The sequence below is a fragment of the Nyctibius grandis genome, chromosome 8, assembly GCF_013368605.1.
Source record: "Nyctibius grandis isolate bNycGra1 chromosome 8, bNycGra1.pri, whole genome shotgun sequence".
Lineage (NCBI taxonomy): Eukaryota > Metazoa > Chordata > Aves > Nyctibiiformes > Nyctibiidae > Nyctibius > Nyctibius grandis.
This window is the reverse complement of record NC_090665.1, coordinates 42,907,506-42,928,385: the sequence shown is the minus strand read 5'-3', so window position 1 is coordinate 42,928,385 and position 20,880 is coordinate 42,907,506. Positions and strand designations below refer to the sequence as shown.

Genomic DNA, 20,880 nt, shown 5'->3' with positions numbered 1-20,880 from the left:
TTGTTATGTTGGTGTTATGGTAGTCAGAGGTCTGGCAAAACTTGAATATATTTCATCAGGCTATTTTAAGGGATGTGTAAATGCCTGCTTAGTTGATGGCTGAAATAATAAGTCTTTGGGTACCTGAGCAAAGTCAGAGCAAGGTTAAGCTATATAAATGGAGGTATTGCAGTGAATACCAATGATGGTTTCCCAGCATATGTAATCCCCAACAAACAAAGAAAAACTCACCAGCTCCCCACCACCTCCCACCCCCCCCCCCCCCCCCCCCCCCAAAAAAAAAGAAAGAAAACCCAACTAGAGAAACAGAAATGCCATGTGGCTCTTACAAGGAACTCGGTCTCTCTGGGGCAGCGTACTTGTTGAATAAGCAGATGTCAAGGTCTGAATGACAGTTCTCCTGTTATTTCTAGCTGTTCTCTATAATTTATCTTTCAGGATGTTCTGGTGATACTGCACGCTTTTCTAGATGAACAGGATCACACTAAACCCCTGATTTCTACCAAACTTCCCCTTCCAATGTTCTTTGATAATCAGCACCTGTGAACATCAAAGTGCGTAGCCAAAAGTGCAACTGTATTAGCGGTGGCTATAGGAAAACGTATGTGGCTTTATTTAGGCTGTCACCATTTATACACGCTGTAGTAAAGTGTTTTCTCCAACTATATCATTGAGACCATCTAGAAGCTGTTGGTTTCCATATTTCAATGCAAACTTCTAAATTTTAAAGTCGAAGAAGCTACCTTGTTGGATTCGGTTTGTACAAAGGTCTGTAAATCCTGGGTTTTAAGATCATATTCCTCTTAAGGGCGAGAATTCTGGTTTTGGATGATATTCGAAGTTATGTGGTTTGGGGATTTTTTGTAGCGTGTATTGTGTAACTTGTATTATGCTCAGTTGTTCCAGCTGGGTTTGTGAGGGCCTCACATTGTGATAATTTAGGGTTATCCTCTGCATAAATGCACCCAGTCACACATACAATCTTTGGTTTAGGCAACATGCTCTTCATGAAAATAGTATCTGATTTTGTGCCTGTTTTCACGTCTGGGAAGAAAGCTGACCCCAACAATACATTTATTGGGAATCCCTTGGGCAAGGGTATTTGATGTAGGCCAAGATACTTGGGTTTGCATGGTTTGAGGCCTTGGGCTTTTTTAGAGTTTCTAAGAACGGTTTAAAAATAAATTCTTAAAGAAACAGCCTTTTCCAAAGAAGCTATTTTATCATTGTCCACCTAAGTTTAGGTGAGCACTGAATGTCTGGTAGACGGCAGTGGAATTAAGGCAGAAATTATCTCTGGCAAGGGTTCAAGTTACAAAAACCTAAGTTAAAATATTACTGTCTTTTAATTTGGTACCATTGCTGTGGATTTAGATGTGAATCCAGGAGCTAATTTGGATATCTGAAAATTTTACAGGCTAGTTGCATATGACACTGAATTCTAAAGAATGATACAGTGGATAACGAAATATAATTATACTGCTTTGTACTGATTAGAGGGCACTTCCTAGCCTGTATCATTTCAGGTTTCATCTTTTGCCTATAGATGATCTTGCTTAAGAATTCTTGTTTCATGCTACCTAAGCTGGTCTCTGTCTGATAGTAATCTGATAGTGGTATCCCTGACTTCAAAACAAGAAGTTAGTCTTCTAAAAGTTACAGCACAAAGAGCTGTCGTAGTCCTCATCACTTTACAGAATGAATAGGATTATCTAAATGCTTAATGCTTCTTTGAAGACCAGTAAAAAGTGTTTTATATCTTTATTTATCCAGGGAGAGGGGAATTGAAATATGGATCTTTAGGGTTAATTTTATCTGTCTCTCTCTTTTACAGCTATCGAGTGCAAATCCTGTTTATGAGAAATTCTATCGACAGGTATGTATGTTTTTGTTGAAAGAACAAACTTTATTTTGTATTTAAAAGGAAGAGTATTCTTTTGCTATGGACTTCAGTGTGGCCAACAGTGTGTAAACAATAAAAGTTCAAGGAAAATTATTCTGTTTTAAAATATATTTTTATAGTAACTAACACTTAGGTCTGAGCTGTATTAGTATAAATTTAATATTGGTTGTACGATGACTTATTTAATTTGCTAGGGAACGGCCAGGTATGTATGACATACATCACTTTACAGTTATAACAGACTGTTAGCTCTGGGAATGGAGGAAATTCTTGTGAAATACTGTATTGATAATATTCTTTGTTCCTTTTTACAAGTGAAGCTGAATTTCTTGTGCTTGTAGTGCAGTTAGCGTTATGTGAGACTTGCATCTCTCTCAGAGTATCCCCAGAGGTTCTTACAGGATGCTGTAAGGAGTGAAATTTGGATGGAAGGCCACTGAATGCCAAAAGAATGCAGGTAGTTCTTGCAGCTTCACTCAACAGATACAAATATTTTGACTTTATAATGTAAAAATAAAATATATATAAAAATAAAATTAATAATATAAGTTTTATTTATCACCTGTCTCTTATACTTAGGCTCAGCAAAAATAAGCTGTATTAATTCCTATAAATACAGATTTTTTGAAAAATGGCTGTTTCAGCTACTCTATAATATTTTTTGTATCATGTGCGTAATACAAGTCATTTACAAACATACATAATATGAAAACTTTTAAGGAAATGTAAACTTAAGTGAATGACTGTATAAAATAATTAAAAATAGATTTTTTTTTTTGTAGTAGAAAGACCTGATGAGTAATTGATGAACTCTGTAAAAAAACAACCTTATAGGAAGTTCTTTTTTCCTTTGTGCATCTGGTAATGTTCCTGTCTGTTTGTCCTAAGTCAGGATATAGTGTATATGACCTCTTTCTTTAGGAACTTATTTTGGGTGTCAACATTAGAATGTAAGCTTATCTGCTGGGAAAGAGAGATGACCATGATTTCTATCCACGCTCTATTTTTGGATTGTGCTTAGAGGGTTAGTCCCATTATCAAGCACATAGAACAGCAGTTAAAGTGTATCAGCCTGTGATGCCTGAAAAGTTTGAGCTTTCTGTTTTACTTTAACAAGGGTTTTTCTCCACTACAGGAGAGTAGCGGATTTGAAATTGCTAAACAAGAAGAGAGAGTTTACCTTGATCTAAGTTCAAATGGCTCCTGAAGGTTGAAGGAGATGGTATCACCCTCACAAAGTTTTCCTTCAGTCTGATGGACAAATCCTCTGTGTGTCTATCTCTAGGCATTGAATTAAAAGCCTTAGGAGAATCCCATGTTATGGTGATCATTATAAGGTCACAAGAAAAGGCAAGGAACTAATTTTTTTGCATGTTAGGTTTCCTAGCTCAGTACTACTGACTATCACAGGGATGTATCATCTTTGCCATGTGCCTGTCTCTCTCTTCTTCCTGACTGCAATTGCTTAACCACTGAAGTGTGAAGCAAAAAGTTGGATAAAGAAACTGAATTAAAGCACAAAAGTGATACTGGTTCCGAAGTCACTTAGCGTCTTGCATTTGTTGGAATATATAGCCTAGTGAAATTGGAGCACTATTTGTTGTCCAGCAGAATCAGTGGTATACAGGAACGGGGATTCCTTAAACGTGATGCTACTGTCAGTGAAGTTGTGCCAATGGATTTGTTTCCCAGAGGGTTAATTTTTTGATTTGCTCAGCCAGACTTCTCTGCAAGCAGTTGTTCTGAAGAGTAGCTTTTGAATGTACTATGTCTACAGACTTCCAGTTGCACTAGATAACTTTTTCCTTCCCTCCCTTAGATAGGGAAATGTTAACTTTGGGGATAGAAATGTTAGAAAGCCATTTCCCAGTTTGTCCTATGGTGCTGGTAGAGTGTGTTTCTATTCTTTCATACCAGAAGCACTTCAGCGCATTCCAAGCAATTTAGGAATAAATTAATCACCTGAAATAGCCCTGATGCTAAGCACACTTCCAGTTCTATCACAAACCTCAAGTAATTAATCTTGCATAACGTGTGTTGTGAAATGGGTATAAATCCCAGGCTTTGTACTTAGAATGTGATTGAAATCTTAACCTTTCAGTAGGGATGCTTTTCTTTCAAAAAAAAAGTTTTTCTGTTTAACCTTTTCTAGACTGACTCTCAAAACAGGGTGAGGTTAAAGGATTAAATTTAAATACGCGTGATAAAGTAGTAAGAAGTTGCTTAATCATGCAGTGCAGTGTAGCAGGAAAGCGGTACGCCTGCACTGCTGCTTAATTCTTGATGAATCCTCAGTTGAAGTACTTCTCACTGTTTCCTTGTGACCTAATGACATCAGATGTACGTTTTTAGCTTTTGATCATTTCTGGCCCTACCAAAACCAACTTGCAACAAGAGAGTTGTTGGCTGATACAGCTGTGAAAACTGCTTTTTGCACATCAGAGAAAAGGCTCTACCAAGTTGGTGTGTAACTGACAAACACCAGCGATATTCTCAGTGCAACAGTCAAACATAAGCCAACTTTCTGCAGTATTTTAATGCTTAGTAAGTACCCCCATCCCAGCATGCAAGACTTCGTAATTTGTAAAGAAATTGAAATCAGCTCTTTAAAAAAAAAAAAAGTTACTAAAATTTAGGTAATTAGTTGCATGAAAAGAAACTATATCCATATTGGGTTAACTAAGAATCCTGCTTAAATCCCTTAAAGTCACCTTCCTCTGGTTTGGAGGTGGAGAAATAAAAAATAAACACAGCTGATACTGCATTGCTTTGTGACTTTCCCAAAAGAGCAGAAAAGTCCTAGGCTGGAGGTTTTCTGAGTGGCTGCCAAGATTACTGTGCTTATGTGCAAGGTCAACTCCACGAACTGAAAAGGGGATTTGATGCAGTGTCTTGGCAACTTTTTGCCTATAATATGAACAGCTCTGCCATACACACTGAATTAGATATTTTAAAAATCTGAGGAGCAGGCTAACTACAAGGCCATAGTGTTTGTAATTTTATTGGCCTGACCAGGGAATCCTCAATTATAGGAAACAACCTCTCTTAATGAAAATCATATTAGTTATGTTGAAAACAAAGGACGTTTTCGCTTTTGTATTAAATGATGCTTTCAGGATTGCTTTCAAAATTTTTTGTTCACTTTTAGAAGTGGAAGAGTCTACAGACAACCTTCATCTGCTGCAGCGTGCTTTCCAAATGATAAATTCTCTGCCGTCTTTCACTAGCTAGTTCTAAGCCCATCCTTGGGAGCTGTTTGCTTTGAGCACCTTGTGTCTGCTGTACCTGGGAACATGGAAGGTTGGTCTTGCCTTCCAAATGAAATATTGAAGATAGTCTTTGTTTAAACACAAAGCTAGGAGACTGTAAATCATGCAGTGCATCATCATCGTGTGTTTTGCTGTATATTCCCAGACTTTCTGTTCTGTCTGAAGCACTAGTTTTCACTAGGCATTCTCAGGCTATTTCAGACAGCCATGATGATTCAGTGTTCAGCAAATGCTCAAAAAGCATTGATCTTCAAAATGGCATACTGGGAAATCTAACACTAGCATCAGGTTATTCTTTCTGTGCATGTACTTCAGTTTTCCGTACACGTTCATTTATTTGTACAGTTTCAGTTTTGGTTCTCTGTCTCTTTCTCTTCAGGAAGCGTGGGAAGTAAGTGAATTCTGTTGCCTCTTTCCTATCCTTTGAAATGTTTATCATGTCGTGAATTCTTCAGAGTTTCAGGGCATCTTGGCTCATCATGGATGGGAAGAGTTTGTTTTTGAAGCTAATATATCATTTTTATCTATAAAATGTAATATATTATTTGATCTCTAGATCTTGTAGGACCTGTACAGCTTCCTGTCTGATGTAGCAAGCCTGACAGTTTGAATTGACTGAAGATACCCTTAGTTCTCTTCTGCATACTGTGCCCTTTTTAGGCATCCTTTGGCTTTAGGCTCTCAAAGACTCGCAGCTTTTCCTCTGTTTCCCTTGTCCTCATGTATGTGGTGTAAGTTTTACTGCTTGCTTCTTCCACTTGAATGTATAGCTGAGGTACTGTTTTCGTTGAGGAACTTGAATAACGATCTACTTTAATGATCTCCCTATTGATTGAGGGAGAAATGCATGCTGGTTGATACTCTGCCAAAACTATCGCCAACTTCTTCATTGTGTAAGTAAGTTTCACTTTAGGGAGTAAGCATTTCCCTCTTCTAGGGCTGTAAACATATCTTCAAGAAGAGCCTTCTTTTTCAGACCATAACAGTAATAAATTCAGAGCTAGACAATTACATGTAATCAAACTCTGGGACGTCTCTGTCCTTAGAAATCAAGGACAGGCATCAAGAAAATCCTGCGATTACAAAGGGCTAATTAGATTGGTTCAGATGATGGCCTAATGTGAACAAGCTTCCCTGTCTACTGTATAACTTGAGAAATTCTTGGGCCTTTGTCTGTACTACCGGAGACCTTGAAATCCAGGCATAGTTGATGGTTAGAAACTTACAGCAGTGGACATGTGGTTGTTTGCATATGTATTAGTGTGTTATCCTCAGTTTTTAAGTGGAATTAATCTAAATCTTCACTGATGACCTATAGAGTAAGCTTGTGTTGAGCTACTGGCTTGTGACTTGGGAGACCTGGATTACCTTCCTCACTTCTGCCCCAAACCAGGTCATCTAGGCAAAATTCTTGTTCTCTCTGTGTCTTAGTTGCCTACTGACAGATGGGGATAATAGTGTATTTTTCTGGAACATTGTAAAACATATTAGTGTGAAAGATGCTTAGATACATATTCATAATACATCTTAAATTTGGCAGTGTTAGTTTAAGATATCAACTTCCAAAGCCCGCCTATTAGTATTAAATCTGGAGCAGCTAGTTCAAAATGTCTTCATTCTAATGTAGCATTTTTTTTAATGAAAGGGAGTTTTTCTTTTTTAAATAAAGTCTGAAGATTGTCCTCGAAGTGACCATGTTAACTTGAGCAATCGTCTTTGCTAGCTTTTTGAGAGCCTCTGTAAAGAGATTGCATCAATTCAAAAGCCGGTTTGTCACGTGAGTTTTTTTTTCTCCCCCTCAGGTTGATTCTGCTAATGCTGGAAGAGTGTTGGCTTCTGATGCAGCTGTTTTCTTGAAAAAGTCTGGATTGACAGATTTGGTACTTGGAAAGGTATTTAATGACAATTATTTAATTATCCTGTCTCTTGCTTCAGTTATTATCCTGTGTAAATTAAAATACTTAGTGGTACTACAGGATACGTGATCTTCCCTAATGTGTTTTCAGTTGTGCTATCCAATAGTTTCCAAATTCAGTATCCTTGCTTATTCTACTATGTATGTAGTTTGTGGTGGAAATTAAAACAATTTTTAAATTTGTTGCTACAAATAAGTGCTATCATGAAAGTGAAGACCTGAACTTTCATCCAAGAATGCATTGTTAAATACTCCCTCTCAGTGCTGTGGAACACTTTGTGTCTATTATTTTTATGTTTTAGATTTGGGACTTAGCTGATACTGATGGCAAAGGCATCCTGAACAAACAGGTATGATTATTTATATGATGTATGTTTACCCTAACCATTAGCAAGCCTTGAAATAAGATAAAAGTTTAAGATTTCTGGTTCAGGGAAGAAGTTTTTCTAACTGTGTTTTTTTTCAGATTTTTCTAATTGGAACTAGATATTTACTTCCCACTTCAGTGTAAGCTACAATAAATTAAGCAGTCTTCAGCTACCTCATGAGTTCTTCTTCAAGTCATAAAATGAACTACTGTGTACCTGTTCAATACAACATACTGAGAAGTAATTTAAGGGTTAATGTACTACAAAGGTGACTTTTCCTCTTAATCTTGGAGGAAACGTAATACAAAAATTCCACTAAAATCTTCAAAATTCTTATTTATCTAATTTTGGTGGACTTGACATTAGTACATTCTGTTTGGAGTTGGTCTTCCAAAGTTGTAGCGATGAGCAGTATGGCAGACTTGCATATCAGTGGTGCTACTGAACAGCTCTAATGTGAGTTGCTGTTTGGTTTGAAGTATAGCTGCTTAAATAACGGCCTGCGGAGAGCTAGCTGCTTCTTCCCGTGGTGGGAAAAGGAGGAGCTTGTAGCATCTACCAAACAATTTTTTTTCCAGACTTCTCCTTTTGGTTTGTTTTTCTTGTGTGCTGTACCTTCCTTTCTTCCTCCTCCATCAAGTGCCACCTTCGGGATCAACCCTGTTCCTCCAGGATAAACAGCTTGTATTTGCTACTTTAAATTTTCACTGCTCTGCCATAGAAGAACTGAGTGCTGAAAACTGACTACACTAGCCAGGAAGCTACTAAATGCTTGGAGCTAGTAATTACAAACTTTGCCTCACTGGAGGAATTCAGTGATTGCTGACTGCTACTTTCTGTCACTTTGTGACCCCCTTTGAAGCCATTTGCAACCCTTCGTATATCTAGCAATACTAGAAAAGTTCTTAATTCTTCTGAAATTTGAGTATTTTCATATAATAAATCCTTTAAAATTTCATTTTTCCTGTAGGAATTTTTTGTGGCTTTACGACTTGTAGCATGTGCACAGAATGGATTGGATGTTTCCCTGAGTAGTCTTAATTTGCCTGTTCCTCCACCGAGATTTGTAAGATTTGTTTTTTTAATTGAACATACAAACTCATTAATAAGAACTGGTTTTAAGTGAACAATTAGGAAGGTTTGATATAAATACCAAACACTTCCAAAAGTGATGTTGTAGGGCAATAGGGCCCTACAATAGGGGAGACTAAGGCAGCGTGGAATAAGAATAAGGCGCTAGATGTTCTAGTGGGGATTTGAATATAAAATTGTGTATAATTGGAATATATATGGTATTTGTTCTATTAGTGTTGTCCTTAATGGAAGAAACATTTTAACTTTCTTACTGTAAATTTGTGTATCCTTAACTAAGGTGTGAGTGACTAAAATGCAGTTCTGGCTTGAGAAGTAGCACCTTCTCAAATAGGGGGGTGGTTTTGCAAGGTCAGAACCATTTCTCTTTTAATATGTTTTTTTTTTTTCCTGTTTTTCTTTAGACTGATACTAGCAGTCCATTGCTACTCAGTGGAACAGCATCAAGTGACGTACCATGGGCTGTTAAGGTAAACTAAAGATTAGGCTGTTACCTAGAACTATGATGTGGTTTGCAAGAAAACATAAGTCAATGTAATGCTACTGGTAGCTGTAGTTTATAAAGTATGATAAAATTACCATTCATGTCAAATTTGTGATTGGGCTAGTAGACCCCATTTGATAAAAACCTTTGTCCCTTGGGAAGTCTCTTTGCGTTTAGAAATTTGATTTAGTGGGAATAGTTACCTGAAGCCATGAAAATAATTGAAGAGTAAATCTCGCTGGGTTTTGGATGAGTCTTTAGCTGACTTAGAAATAATATCTTTTTCATCTTTTCTTTTGAACATCAGGAACTGCAATCTGTGTGTTTCCAACTGTAACTTAAGAAAAAAAGTTAATACTTTTGAAAGAACTTCTGCTTCTTAGCCTATGAGTGTGACTATTTCCTTAAGTAATATTTTTCCTCTGCCCCTACAGCTGGAAGACAAGGCCAAGTATGATGCTATTTTTGACAGCCTAAATCCTGTGAATGGACTGTTGTCAGGTGATAAGGTGAAACCTGTACTCCTTAACTCAAAACTGCCAGTGGATATCTTAGGACGAGTAAGAATATCTTTCTACTTAATTGATAATTCACAAATAATAACTGTGCTACACTCAGCAATATCTGTTTTCCAAATTGAAGATTTGTAGTAATAAGCCTAACTATTTAATACCAACTTATGGAGTGGCCACACATGTGTGACTGTTAAACTGTAAGAAAAAAAAAAAAATTCTTTTGCTTTTTCGATAGATTGCCTCTTACCACAGTGTATCAGTTACATGTACTCTTTAACACTTGGTTTAGGGCAGAGTGCCATTAGTGCACTCTGCCTCTAACTTAAGAATCTCTCTTCTTTTGCAAGGTTTATATGAATGTATGTAGCTCACTGACAACTAATGCTGTTAATCTTAATAGAACTTAGGATATGGTGGAGGGAGGCTGTTCTCACATTTGTTTTTAATGAGGTTTTAAATAGGAAACTGCTGCAGTTTAGGCAAACATCCCTATATTCTGCTTTTTATTGGTAGGTGTGGGAATTGAGTGATATTGACCGTGATGGAATGTTGGATCGAGATGAGTTTGCAGTTGTAAGTATCTTATGCCTCTTGGGGTTTTGAAAGCCTAATGGCCTAGGTTTAAAATAGATACATTCTGTATTAATTTTTGACTGTTTGTGTTGTTCATTTATTGCCTTTTTTCTGAGACCTTAATCAAGTTTTAGTACTAGTAAATGTTTCTGTCAGTTTATTGAATGTCTCTCATTACACAGCAATAACTTTTGGGCTAAATGAGCCATTAAAAACTTATACCTGTGATCTGCTGTCCCATGAGAGACTGAATGTTTTACCTTAACCTTCAGTGTTTATAGTACTTGAATGCCTCAAGATACCTTTGAGGAAAATTTTAAAGAAATAATGTATAAATTCTTCAAAAGTTCATAGCAAGTTAGAATTTTAACACTATTAATGCCAGAACTGATGAAATAATGTAAGAAGCAGTAAATAAGTTTCACTTCCCCAAAGAGATGGCAAGTAAGAAGAGAGTGAGAGGCTCTTGCTTTTGAAGACTCTGTAAGTCTTGGATGCAACAGTAACCATGCATCAACTTTTCCTCAAAACTTTCAGCTTGTTTTTGCATGTAAGTGGATTGGAGAGGAAGGAATTATGCATTCACTGTGGAGGAGAGGGTTTCATTTTATGCAGAGAAATATCAAACCTAAATTTAAAAGCTTGGAAAAACTAACAAAATATCTTAACTGCATTCTGCATTGCAAGAATCTTGAAAAAGTAATGTGACCTTTCTGCCCTCAGGTGGGACTAAAGCCAGCCTTTAATTTTAATTTCTACAAACTAAACTATTGCTCATCCTTTCAGAGTCAAAATTTAAAAATTCTAAACCAGACTGAACTTGTTTGCTAAGCACTGAACCTCAAAAGAAAGTAGTAATGATAAACACAGGTCAGAAGGCAATAAGCTGCAATTCAGTTGAGGGGGCTTGTACAGGAGAAACATAAGGAAAAAATGCTACAAAGTTGTTTCTTAACTAATTCTTTAATTTATACATATATATTTACATCCACACTCCTTGTTGTTTTTGTTCAGGCCATGTCTTTGGTGTACTGTGCTTTGGAGAAAGAACCAGTGCCAATGTCCTTGCCTGCAGCTTTGGTGCCACCATCCAAGAGAAAACCTATTAGTGTTCCAGGAGCAATGCCATTAATTCCATCTTCAACATCTACCAAAGAGTCTCATCAGTCCTTGCCACCTGTAGGCATTTTAGCTGCCAAAACACCATTAACACAGGTATAGTTCTGAAGTTACTCACGGTTAGAAGATTTCTGCTCTTAATGCTGTGCTTTGGAGGCTGCCTGTATGAAGGCTCTTGATACAGGTTTCGTTTTTCCTGTGTTGATTGGTTGATGAATTTGAGGAGGCTGATGGGAAGACCAGGTGGAGAGGTACAAAATTTATCTTCTGCTTTTTTCTACATGTCTTCAAATATAAACAGTTGGATAAAAGAATATTATTTAGTAAAGATTTGGAAGATATTTTTAAAATAAATCATTTCAAGGTATCAAGCTCAACCCAAAGGTCAGAATATTAAGAAAACAGTTTAAAAATGTAGTCCAGGAACACATCTGCAGTACGTAAGTCTTCTGGCTGGAGACTGATTTTAATATGGACAAATTCATAAATTGTGGCAGACATGTATGTGCAGTTGTATGTGCGCGCATGCCTGCAATTTGAAGAAGACATTAATGAAAATGGAACAGATAAACGCAAGCAATAGGAAAAGGAGACAAAAGGTCTGATACATCCACCTACTAAACACACAAGATTTAGGGTTTGTTTAGAATATAATAATTAAGAAAGTTGATGCCTCCCACCCCCCCGTGCATCTTATTTAATCGTGGTTATTTTAGAATGCAGAATTTGGGAAATGTCTTTCTAAGCAGATTAGAACTTACTCATTCTATTTAAGTAAGAAGCGGATCTAAGGTAAGAACTGTAGTACTTCATGTATAAGATACTGCTTGGACATTTGGGTACCTGTATTTGAGTAATCAGTAAGAAACTGGCATCTTAATTCTGGAGGTCCCAAGGTTTTCATCTGGTGGTTTACTTAGTAAGTCTTGCTGTGTGTATTACAAAGCAGTGCCATTCTGGATGAGTGTTTCAGTGTATGTTTTGTGTACAGCACCAGTTGGGATTCATATAAATGTCCTAGTATGCTGAAATTAATTAGTGTCCACAAGCATGCACCTGAAGGCATTTCCACTCAAAAAATACATCGTTATAGTAGCTCAGTGTTTGGAAAAATTGTTGAAGTAAGAGAAGTGGCTCTAATTCCTGTCTGTACCTTGATCGGAGGTAAATTCTACAATTTAGAATGAGCCAGCTGTTAACAGTCTGGGCTTGAGCAGTTCTTCAGTCCCTCCAGCTAAAGCTCTCCAGCTGTGTAAAGAGGAATAAAATTGATGGAGCCAGATAGTAAGCAGGACTGTGACTGAGCACAGTGATGAGGGCACAACTCCGTGCTGGGAGGATATCTGGGCTCTAGGGAATACTTTTAATACATAGGCAAAGAGGCAGAGCAGTATTAGCCAGCCTTGGTGCTTCACTGAAGTAAATACTTCACTTCTGCTTTTGGAGTTGCTTGTGACTCTCTGTGCATCTCTATTTTGGAGGATAAAACTGGTTCATGAACTAGACAGCTATATCACTTTTAAAATCTGTGCTGTAGTCCTTGAATTATGTAACTCTGAAAGTAACTATCTGAAAACAGAATGGCCTATATCTTAGTATTGTGAGTTTTGGTTTTGATGTGTTGTTGTTTTTTTCCTTTCCATCCCCACCCCCCTTCAGTGGGTTGTGTTGCCTGCAGACAAAATTAAGTATGATGAGATCTTTGTGAAAACTGACAAGGACATGGATGGTTTTGTGTCAGGTGTGGAAGCCAGAGAACTATTCTTGAAGACGGGACTGCCTTCTGCTCTTCTTGCACATATCTGGTAGGGATTTTTTTTTTTTTTCCATGACAGCTGTTTCAGACGATGGCATGGTTCTTGCTCCTTCCTAGCACTTTTCATGAAAAGTGCTATGTTGACATTTCTGGAAAGTGAAAGTTGTTTTTTTATACAACAGCACGGCCTCTATATAAGCAGTGGTAACTTACTTGCTTCTACTTTTGGACAGAAATGGGGGGAAAACAGGTTTATGCTATGTGTCATCTCCTGGAGGAGGAAGTAAAGTGCCTGAACAGAGATTGTTACAAACAAATACTGCACTTCAGCTAAATCTCTGTATTTAAGACATCATAGTGTTGCTGTGTATCTAAACACAGGTACTGTCCATATATTGGTAATGAAAATTATCTGTATAAAATTCTTAGCATGCAAGACTTATGGCCTATTTAATTCTGCAACTTGTTTGTCTTTCATTACAGCTACTAGTGACATCCACTGCTTTTTTAATTCTTTCCCCACTATAAGCTATTCCAGGGAACTCTGATAGGAAAAACTTCTCTTTTTTCAAGGTATGGTTAACATAACCTCTAATTTAGGAAATTTAGGAAAATTAGCTAAAATTGTGTTGGCTATGAGAAGGTCTTTAATTTAAAAAGGACTTCAGCTACAGATACTCAGGTGGTGTTAGTGACTCATAGCCCTGATTCTGCCTTTCACCAGATCAGAACTTACCGTAACAGAGCTGTGGACCTTAGCATGCAAAGAGAAAGTGTTTGTGTATGTTTGAGTAATGTTTCCTCTTTATTACCATGCCTTGCTTCTGTATTGCATTTTTTAGAAGGAGATATACACTAGCAATTTTCACATTTTTAAATGACAGCAGGTACAATAAACAGGGCTATGCTTGCAGAAATGAGGATTTGATTGATTTCATGTGCATCTCTGTACAGGGCTCTCTGTGACACAAAGGACTGCGGAAAGCTTTCAAAGGAACAGTTTGCTTTGGCTTTCTATTTAATTAATCAGAAGTTAACAAAGGGCATTGATCCCCCTCAGGCTCTGACTCCAGAGATGATTCCACCTTCAGACAGGAGTGTCATTTTACAGAAGGTAAGGATGGGTTTGGCATTTTTTGGTATAAATCTCAGACAAAGCATGTTAGTTTCAAAGGCTATGCAACAAACACCTTGAGTACTGGCATAACTCAAATTTATCATAATATCAGGAAGAAGACAAATCTTAAGTGCAAAGAATTGACAAAACACTGTTCCATTCATGTTTCAAAATGAAGCTGTCATTTATTACACCTGCCAACCAAGCGGAGAGATCTTATGTTGAGAAAGCATTATTTTCTATTTTGAAAGAATAGTCTTTCTACTACCTGTCTAAAGAAATTTTAGTTTGCATTTGAAATAACATGCACAAGTTTAATGTTTTTCTCCTAATGTGTTCACGATTACCTTTTTTACATTTCTTTAAGAAGTCTGGAAACAATGTGAACTAAATGAAGTTTAGAATTTTATATTTAAAGTTTTGAAAGTAAGTGGTCCTCCTGTTTGTACTCCATGGATAGTTTAAATGTCTTCATAGCCTGTTGATTGCCATCTATCTTAATCCAGCAGTAGACTATACCTCAGCAGTTCAAGTTGTATTTGTCAGAATGGTAGAGGTCATCACAAATTCTTACTTGTCTTACACATCACGAAGTCTGATGTGGGTTACCTTTTCTTGGTTGTGCAAAACATTGACCTAATTCTAAAACTTTCTTAAACAGAATGAAAAATTCGCACCTGAAAAACTGAAACTCAAAATTTGGCACTGCTTTTGAGTTTCTGTAATTGGTATCTAATTTCTTTTTACATTCTGTTTTTAAAAAGTAATTGCTTTATTTGCAACTCTACTAATCTTTTTTGTATGTTTGCTTTCCTTTCTATGTCTCTTTTCTAGTTTGGACTGTTTTTTCCATTCTGCACCACTCTGCTTTTCATCCTTATAATTCTGTCAGTTTGTTAACTCTGCTTTCTCCAGGTTAGAGAATCTTTGCTTTTCTAATATTTACTGTCTGTTGGTTTAATAATGAACATCATCCTTCTAAGGCTTACATAATCATTGAAATAGCACAGTGCTTTTCTGAAGTGTCACAGTATGTTGCGATCTCAAACTATTGCTGATTTCCATTGTTGTTCATCTGGAAGAACCCCAAGGTTCTTCCTTGAACCCAGACCTCTGTGGCTGTTACCTGTTGGTAATATGTGCTGCTTAAACTGAAAAGAAAATGCTATGTCTTATCCTGTTGAAATTGCTGGGGAAGTGGTGACAGTAGTAACCCAATGTGACAGTTAGCAGTTATCAGTAGGACTAATACCCCTGGTTTTACTGATTATATTGCAGAAGATGTAGTGATCAGAACATGTTAGATGAGATCAGTGTTTGTTACTGCTATTCTGTGTAAATTGTTTATAGAGAACCCTCAAAGACATCAGTGTGATTTTTTTTTTTTGCATTACTAACAAACAATAAGAGTAAGAATATTGTGAAAGAAGGTTAAGAGTTCTCTTAGTTAGCTTTGTAAATCCTTACCAAGAATTTGTTTTACTAGATTGAGCTGAACCTTCAGCTTATTTTGAGCTTTTTCGAAAGAGATGTTGTCTTGTTGATATGAAAGAACCTGTTTGTCCAAGATTATTGCTCAAGAATTGAATCAAAAGGGCAGTAGGCAGAAATAGGCTTTTTGCTGGTTTTCTTGAAGTGGCGTGGCTTACATTGGGAGGTTTTTTTGTTTGCTTTTTTATTTTTAAACAAAAAAACCTCTTAGGCTTAATCTTCTGAATTGACCAATATAAAGGTAGTAGCAGAAATATCAGTAAGTATAATGGTAATCTGTTATGGTTTTAAAATAGGGAAGTTAACTTGTGATCCTTCTTGGTAGATGTTGAGAATGCATATGTATGTATATTGCTGTTATCTAATGTTTGGTTTCCTTACAGAATTTTATTACCACAGTAGTGTAACGTGTATTTCAATTTTGAGGCATGGATGCAGATCCTGTGAATGGGGTACAGCAGCAGCCTAGTACTTGTTGCTGTATTTCTTTACCTAGAACTGTTCGTAGTCAACAATTTGCACTTGCATTACCAGCCATAGAACTTAAACTTACATGCAAGTTCCTTTTAAAGAATTTTGACAGAAATTTACTTTTATTACTATTTTGAGTTAAAAACTCAAAGCATTGTTTGCGTGTACTTTGCAGTGTAGTAAATGTCAGCAAATAGTTCTAACCCTTGCCTTTGTTAACTTGTATATTGAAGCTAAAAATGCTGGCTTTTATGTTCTTCCCTCACACCAGTTCTCCGGAACAATTGAAAATAAGATTGAACTACATTTTGTTCAAGTTTGTTTCTGGTATTAGTGTGCAGAATTTCTTTAACTGATAAGAGAAGGAAGCCTGGAAAGAATTTGTGCTTGTAGCTAATAGCTCCGTGTTTTCCTTCTGTCCTTTACTTCTTAGGAGAAGTAAAAACTTTCTCACTGGAACACTATGAGCAACTCCACAAAACTCCTGTGTAATTCCTTTAGACCAGGATTGAACTTCATAGATATTTTGCCCTTTTGAGAAGCTGTACACTAACCAGTTTAAGAATATCTGTATGGTTTTTTAATTCTCAGTTCATGACATTTGTTCTAGTAAAATATGTGTGAATAATCTATAGTTCTGCTGAATAGTATTCTCTGCCACAGTGTGCTCAGATTTACTGTTTAGGTCTTCACGGCTCTTGTTATTCTCCCACCCCCCAGAGTATAAGCTTGAATAAACACGTAGTTAATAGCATCTTGATTTATCTTTAGAGACACTTCATCATTTAAAGACTTTTGTGTTATTTTGGGGGTATCACTTGCCTTTTTTAATTATTATACTTTTCCTCTGAACTTTGTGTTTGTCCTGGATGACTTTATTCAAGACTTGAAGAAAACGATGTATATATAGAAGGTAGTTACAGTGACTATGGCTTCCTAAACATGTTCACGTTGTGATAAGGCACAGTAGAACAATTACAGTATTTGCTAATTTGTGTCTTCAGTATTTGTTCTCTAATAATTTATGTGTACTTTTTTGCAATAAATAATATGTATTACAGTTGTCTTATTATAAAGACATAACTTACTCATGACTTTGTATTGTCAAAGTTTCATTCAATACTCTGGAGGTTCACATTAAACTAGCTTGATATCACTTAAAGCACTGCAAATAAGTGTCTTTACTCTGCAACAGGAAAATCACCAAGGTGAAGAAATATAAAAGTAGTAAACAAACCAAACCACTCTTAAATGAATGCTAGGAAGCCAGCTAATCGTTAACTGTAAGGTAAATCTCACTTTAGAACTAGATTTTTTTTTTTTTTGTATGATCAGGTGGTCCTTTGCTTTTGTGGAAGATGTCTTCAAGACTTCGCAGCAGACAAACTCTGTTTGAATTATTAGATGCATTGGATGTATGTTGTGTTCTGCTAATATAGCATCTGGACTGTTTTGGGTTTTTTAATGTTGAAGGTTTGAAATACAATGCTACCAACAGTTGTTACAAGAGGATAGCTCATGCTGTCACAAAAAGTAAAGTGAATATAGTTGTTGGACAGCATAAACTATAAACTAACAGTATTTATTTTTTATCTTTCAGAGTGCTCAAGGACCGAATTCTGTAGCAGATTTTTCTGCAATTAAAGAACTTGATACATTAAACAATGAAATAGTAGACCTGCAGAGGTAGGTAAAGGAGGAATAGTCATAGTTGCCTTAGATTCAGTTGTGCTACTTACTGTTTTTTGAAAAACAATTCAATGTATAAGAGAAACCAGGTGATAATAGTCTGCCTTGCTTAAAATAAATGGTTGGCTTGTCTGTAATACTGTTTAACACTTCTACTCTTCGTGAACTCAGATGAGTGCTTTTAATAACAAGAAGGCTGTGAAAGGTCTGTCTGTCATGCCTTGTGGGTACGCTTCAGAGAGCTGCATATCTTAGCATCCTGAGATGGAAATATTCTCTCTTGTTCATCTTTACTGGCAGATGAGAATGGAGCAGATCTTTAGGATGCTGGAAGCATGATATAAATAGGCATTGTAGAGGGAATTCTAAGGCCTTTTTTCTAGTGGCAGTGAGGAAGTGAGATGGGAAAGATCAAGTCGTGTAGAGAGTGGGAAGATGTCGGTTTGTATATTGACCTCTGCTAGGGTTTTGATGGTGGTAAAGATGGACATGCTTCTCTTCTGTTCAGTAAAATAAACTGTTGCATTGAGAAAAATTGTTTTAATTTGAGGTCTGCAGACCCTTGGGTTCCATTAATTATTTCTAAGGTAATTAAGACGTCGACTTCAAGTGACTAAGAAAATCAAGTTCATATATGTTGTATAGTCTTTCTCATACTCTTAAGACATAGCAGATATTTTTCTTCAGTGGTTATTTTGATACTATCATAAATCTACTGAGAAACCTATTAAGAACAGTTAATTCTACTATTTTATAAGTGAGGGTGCTTTGTCATGATGAAATCTGCCTGCCTTATTCATGTCATTTGTAGGAATGATTTAATTTGGCAATGTGTCAAAGCACAGTCTGTTTCCTAAATACATAAATGTTTTTTTCACTTCAGCTGCTTATTCTCCCTCTTGTTACTCCTGCTGCCTCCTCACTTCTCCCTGCTCTGCCTTCCTCTGTTGTTCTTTAGGTTGTATTAATTCCAGTTTTGGACTCTCACATTTACTAACCTGAAATATGATTTACAACCATGTTTATTTCCCTCTAAGATACTAACAGCAAATAAGTTGTTCACTAATATGAATTTTTAGATGAAGCTGGTTTTCAGTAGGCGTGGGCTTGCAGCCTAACATGCAAGCCAGTCTGTGTATGTCTTGTTTTCTTTTCTTACTGTGAGATATGAAGGAACCATGGCTTCTGCAAAGTCATTGCTTCTAGTTCTTTAGTGGCACATACACTTGGACAATTATTTAAGACACATTTGAATGATATTAGATTGTTGGAAGATCTGGTAGGGGCAACTACTAATATGTATTTATTTTTAGAAACGGGAAATTTACTTGAATAGGATTTAGAGGTTCAGAATAGAACTCGATTAACAATCGGAGGCTTAAGCGTGTATCATATAATAGTAAGAGGTTTGTGTGGTTTCATTGAGAGTGATTAGCAAATCCTCAATGCTATAAAGTGAGTTGTGGCTCAAGTAAAATTTTTTCATTTTTATTTTTTTTTCAAGAAAATTACTTTTTTAGAATCATGGAGTGGTTTGGGTTGGAAGGGACCTTAAAGATCATCTAGTTCCAACCCCCCTGCCACGGGCAGGGACACCTTCCACTAGACCAGGTTGCTCAAAGCCCCATCCAACCTGGCCTTAAAGACTGCCAGGGAGGGGGTTTTTTCATTACTTGGAAATCCTTTAGCTGCTGTAGAAGAGTTATTTTGGTAGCAGAGTAACTGTTACTTTTCTGTGCCACCATTGCACAGGTGGCAATGCTAGGCAACAGATTAATCTTCGCACTAAATGTAGGAAACTTTTTTTATCTTTCGCAAATCCACATTTCTCTTATAACTGGTGAAGTACACTTTCAGTCTTGATATTTATCAGATAAAAATGTAATTTAAATTATTTTTGTTCATTATTAAACAAGATATATTGTTCAGATGTTGAATTATTACATATTGAGTTCTAGTCCATGATTCCATTGAGAAGTATCCATGAGAGCTGCATTTCTGAGACCCAGTAAGACAGATTGAGCCTATTTTTGAAGTGCATTTTAAAAAAAAAGGCAGCAGAGGAGATGCCTCAAAAGAATGACAATGTCTGGAAAACATAGCTTTTTGAGAGACAGAGCAAAGAATACAGAGGTGATGTGTTTGTGGCTGAACAGTTTGTGTTGGAAAGATTTCCGGTAGCCAATAGCTTTTTAATCTAATTCAATAAAAACAATGTCAGGAAGGTGGAAGTTGAGAATCAGAAGAAGAATAAAATGCAGAACACTTATCAGTGAGGATAATTCCCCTCTGGTAGGGGGAATGATTTGCCTGGGGACAAATGTGGAATCTACATAATTTTGAGCCTGTCAGCACTGCTGCCTGTAAGTTCTGTTTCAGTTGCACTATATTTTTAGAAAGCTATTTGAAGCTTTTTTGATCGTTGTGGGAGGCTAGACCAGATGTTCTTAATATTCTTTTTTGAGCCATAAAACCTTTTTCTTCCCCAGCAAACCCTGCTTTGCTTTCATGCATTCAAAGCTAGCTACAGCCCACAAATTAGTGGAATTTCTTCAAGTGTTACCAATACTACATTCCTCTCTAAGCATGTTAAGTAGTTGAGCTTAACTTAGTATATCTCACCAAAGGTGCCATCCTTCACATATATTGGACAGCAACAGTTATATTGTCTTGAATATAAATCAGGTTAAAAGGACCATAACGCTGGTAAATTGGTCTCTCAAAAGTAAGGAAACAACAAAATGTCCCCAGAAAAACAGGGCAACCTCTCCCTGCCGTACACTTGCATCAAGCCTTTGTTTCAAAGTTCAGAGATATACAGCTTCTTAGCAAAGCAATGGTGAGAACTTTAATGTAGGCTAGATTGTTTCTTCTAACCTCTGGTTTGGAAGTAACTGAGCTGTTGTAGCTGAAAAGGCTGAAGAGAAAAAAGGGGAGAATAAACTAGGCAAACCCTAGGCATTTTTTCCTAGCATTGCCAAACTGAGGTACTACTACACTAGGAATTCCGAAAATTACAAATATATGTGAAAATAAGAAATGTTGGGCTACAATCTGAGTGTGGATAATGCTACCAGCTCTGTCGCTTATTATGGAAAACTACTATGATTTTTTGCTT

General features: G+C 36.6%; 1 protein-coding gene across 4 annotated transcripts in view; it reads left to right on the top strand.

Annotated features, from left to right (window-relative positions):
• Positions 1-20,880, top strand: part of EPS15 (epidermal growth factor receptor pathway substrate 15) — a 52,243-nt gene that overhangs the window by 6,235 nt on the left and 25,128 nt on the right. For 3 of the 4 annotated variants that reach the window (XM_068406357.1, XM_068406360.1, XM_068406359.1), the window contains exons 2-12: positions 1,835-1,876; positions 6,975-7,064; positions 7,390-7,437; positions 8,426-8,521; positions 8,952-9,017; positions 9,466-9,591; positions 10,060-10,119; positions 11,134-11,334; positions 12,898-13,043; positions 13,949-14,108; positions 17,674-17,759. In XM_068406357.1, the coding sequence (XP_068262458.1) occupies positions 1,835-1,876; positions 6,975-7,064; positions 7,390-7,437; positions 8,426-8,521; positions 8,952-9,017; positions 9,466-9,591; positions 10,060-10,119; positions 11,134-11,334; positions 12,898-13,043; positions 13,949-14,108; positions 17,674-17,759 (1,121 nt within the window). Of the gene's footprint in view, positions 1-1,834; positions 1,877-2,316; positions 2,361-6,974; positions 7,065-7,389; positions 7,438-8,425; positions 8,522-8,951; positions 9,018-9,465; positions 9,592-10,059; positions 10,120-11,133; positions 11,335-12,897; positions 13,044-13,948; positions 14,109-17,673; positions 17,760-20,880 lie in introns of those variants that run through there. The other variant, XM_068406358.1, reaches the window with a different exon arrangement.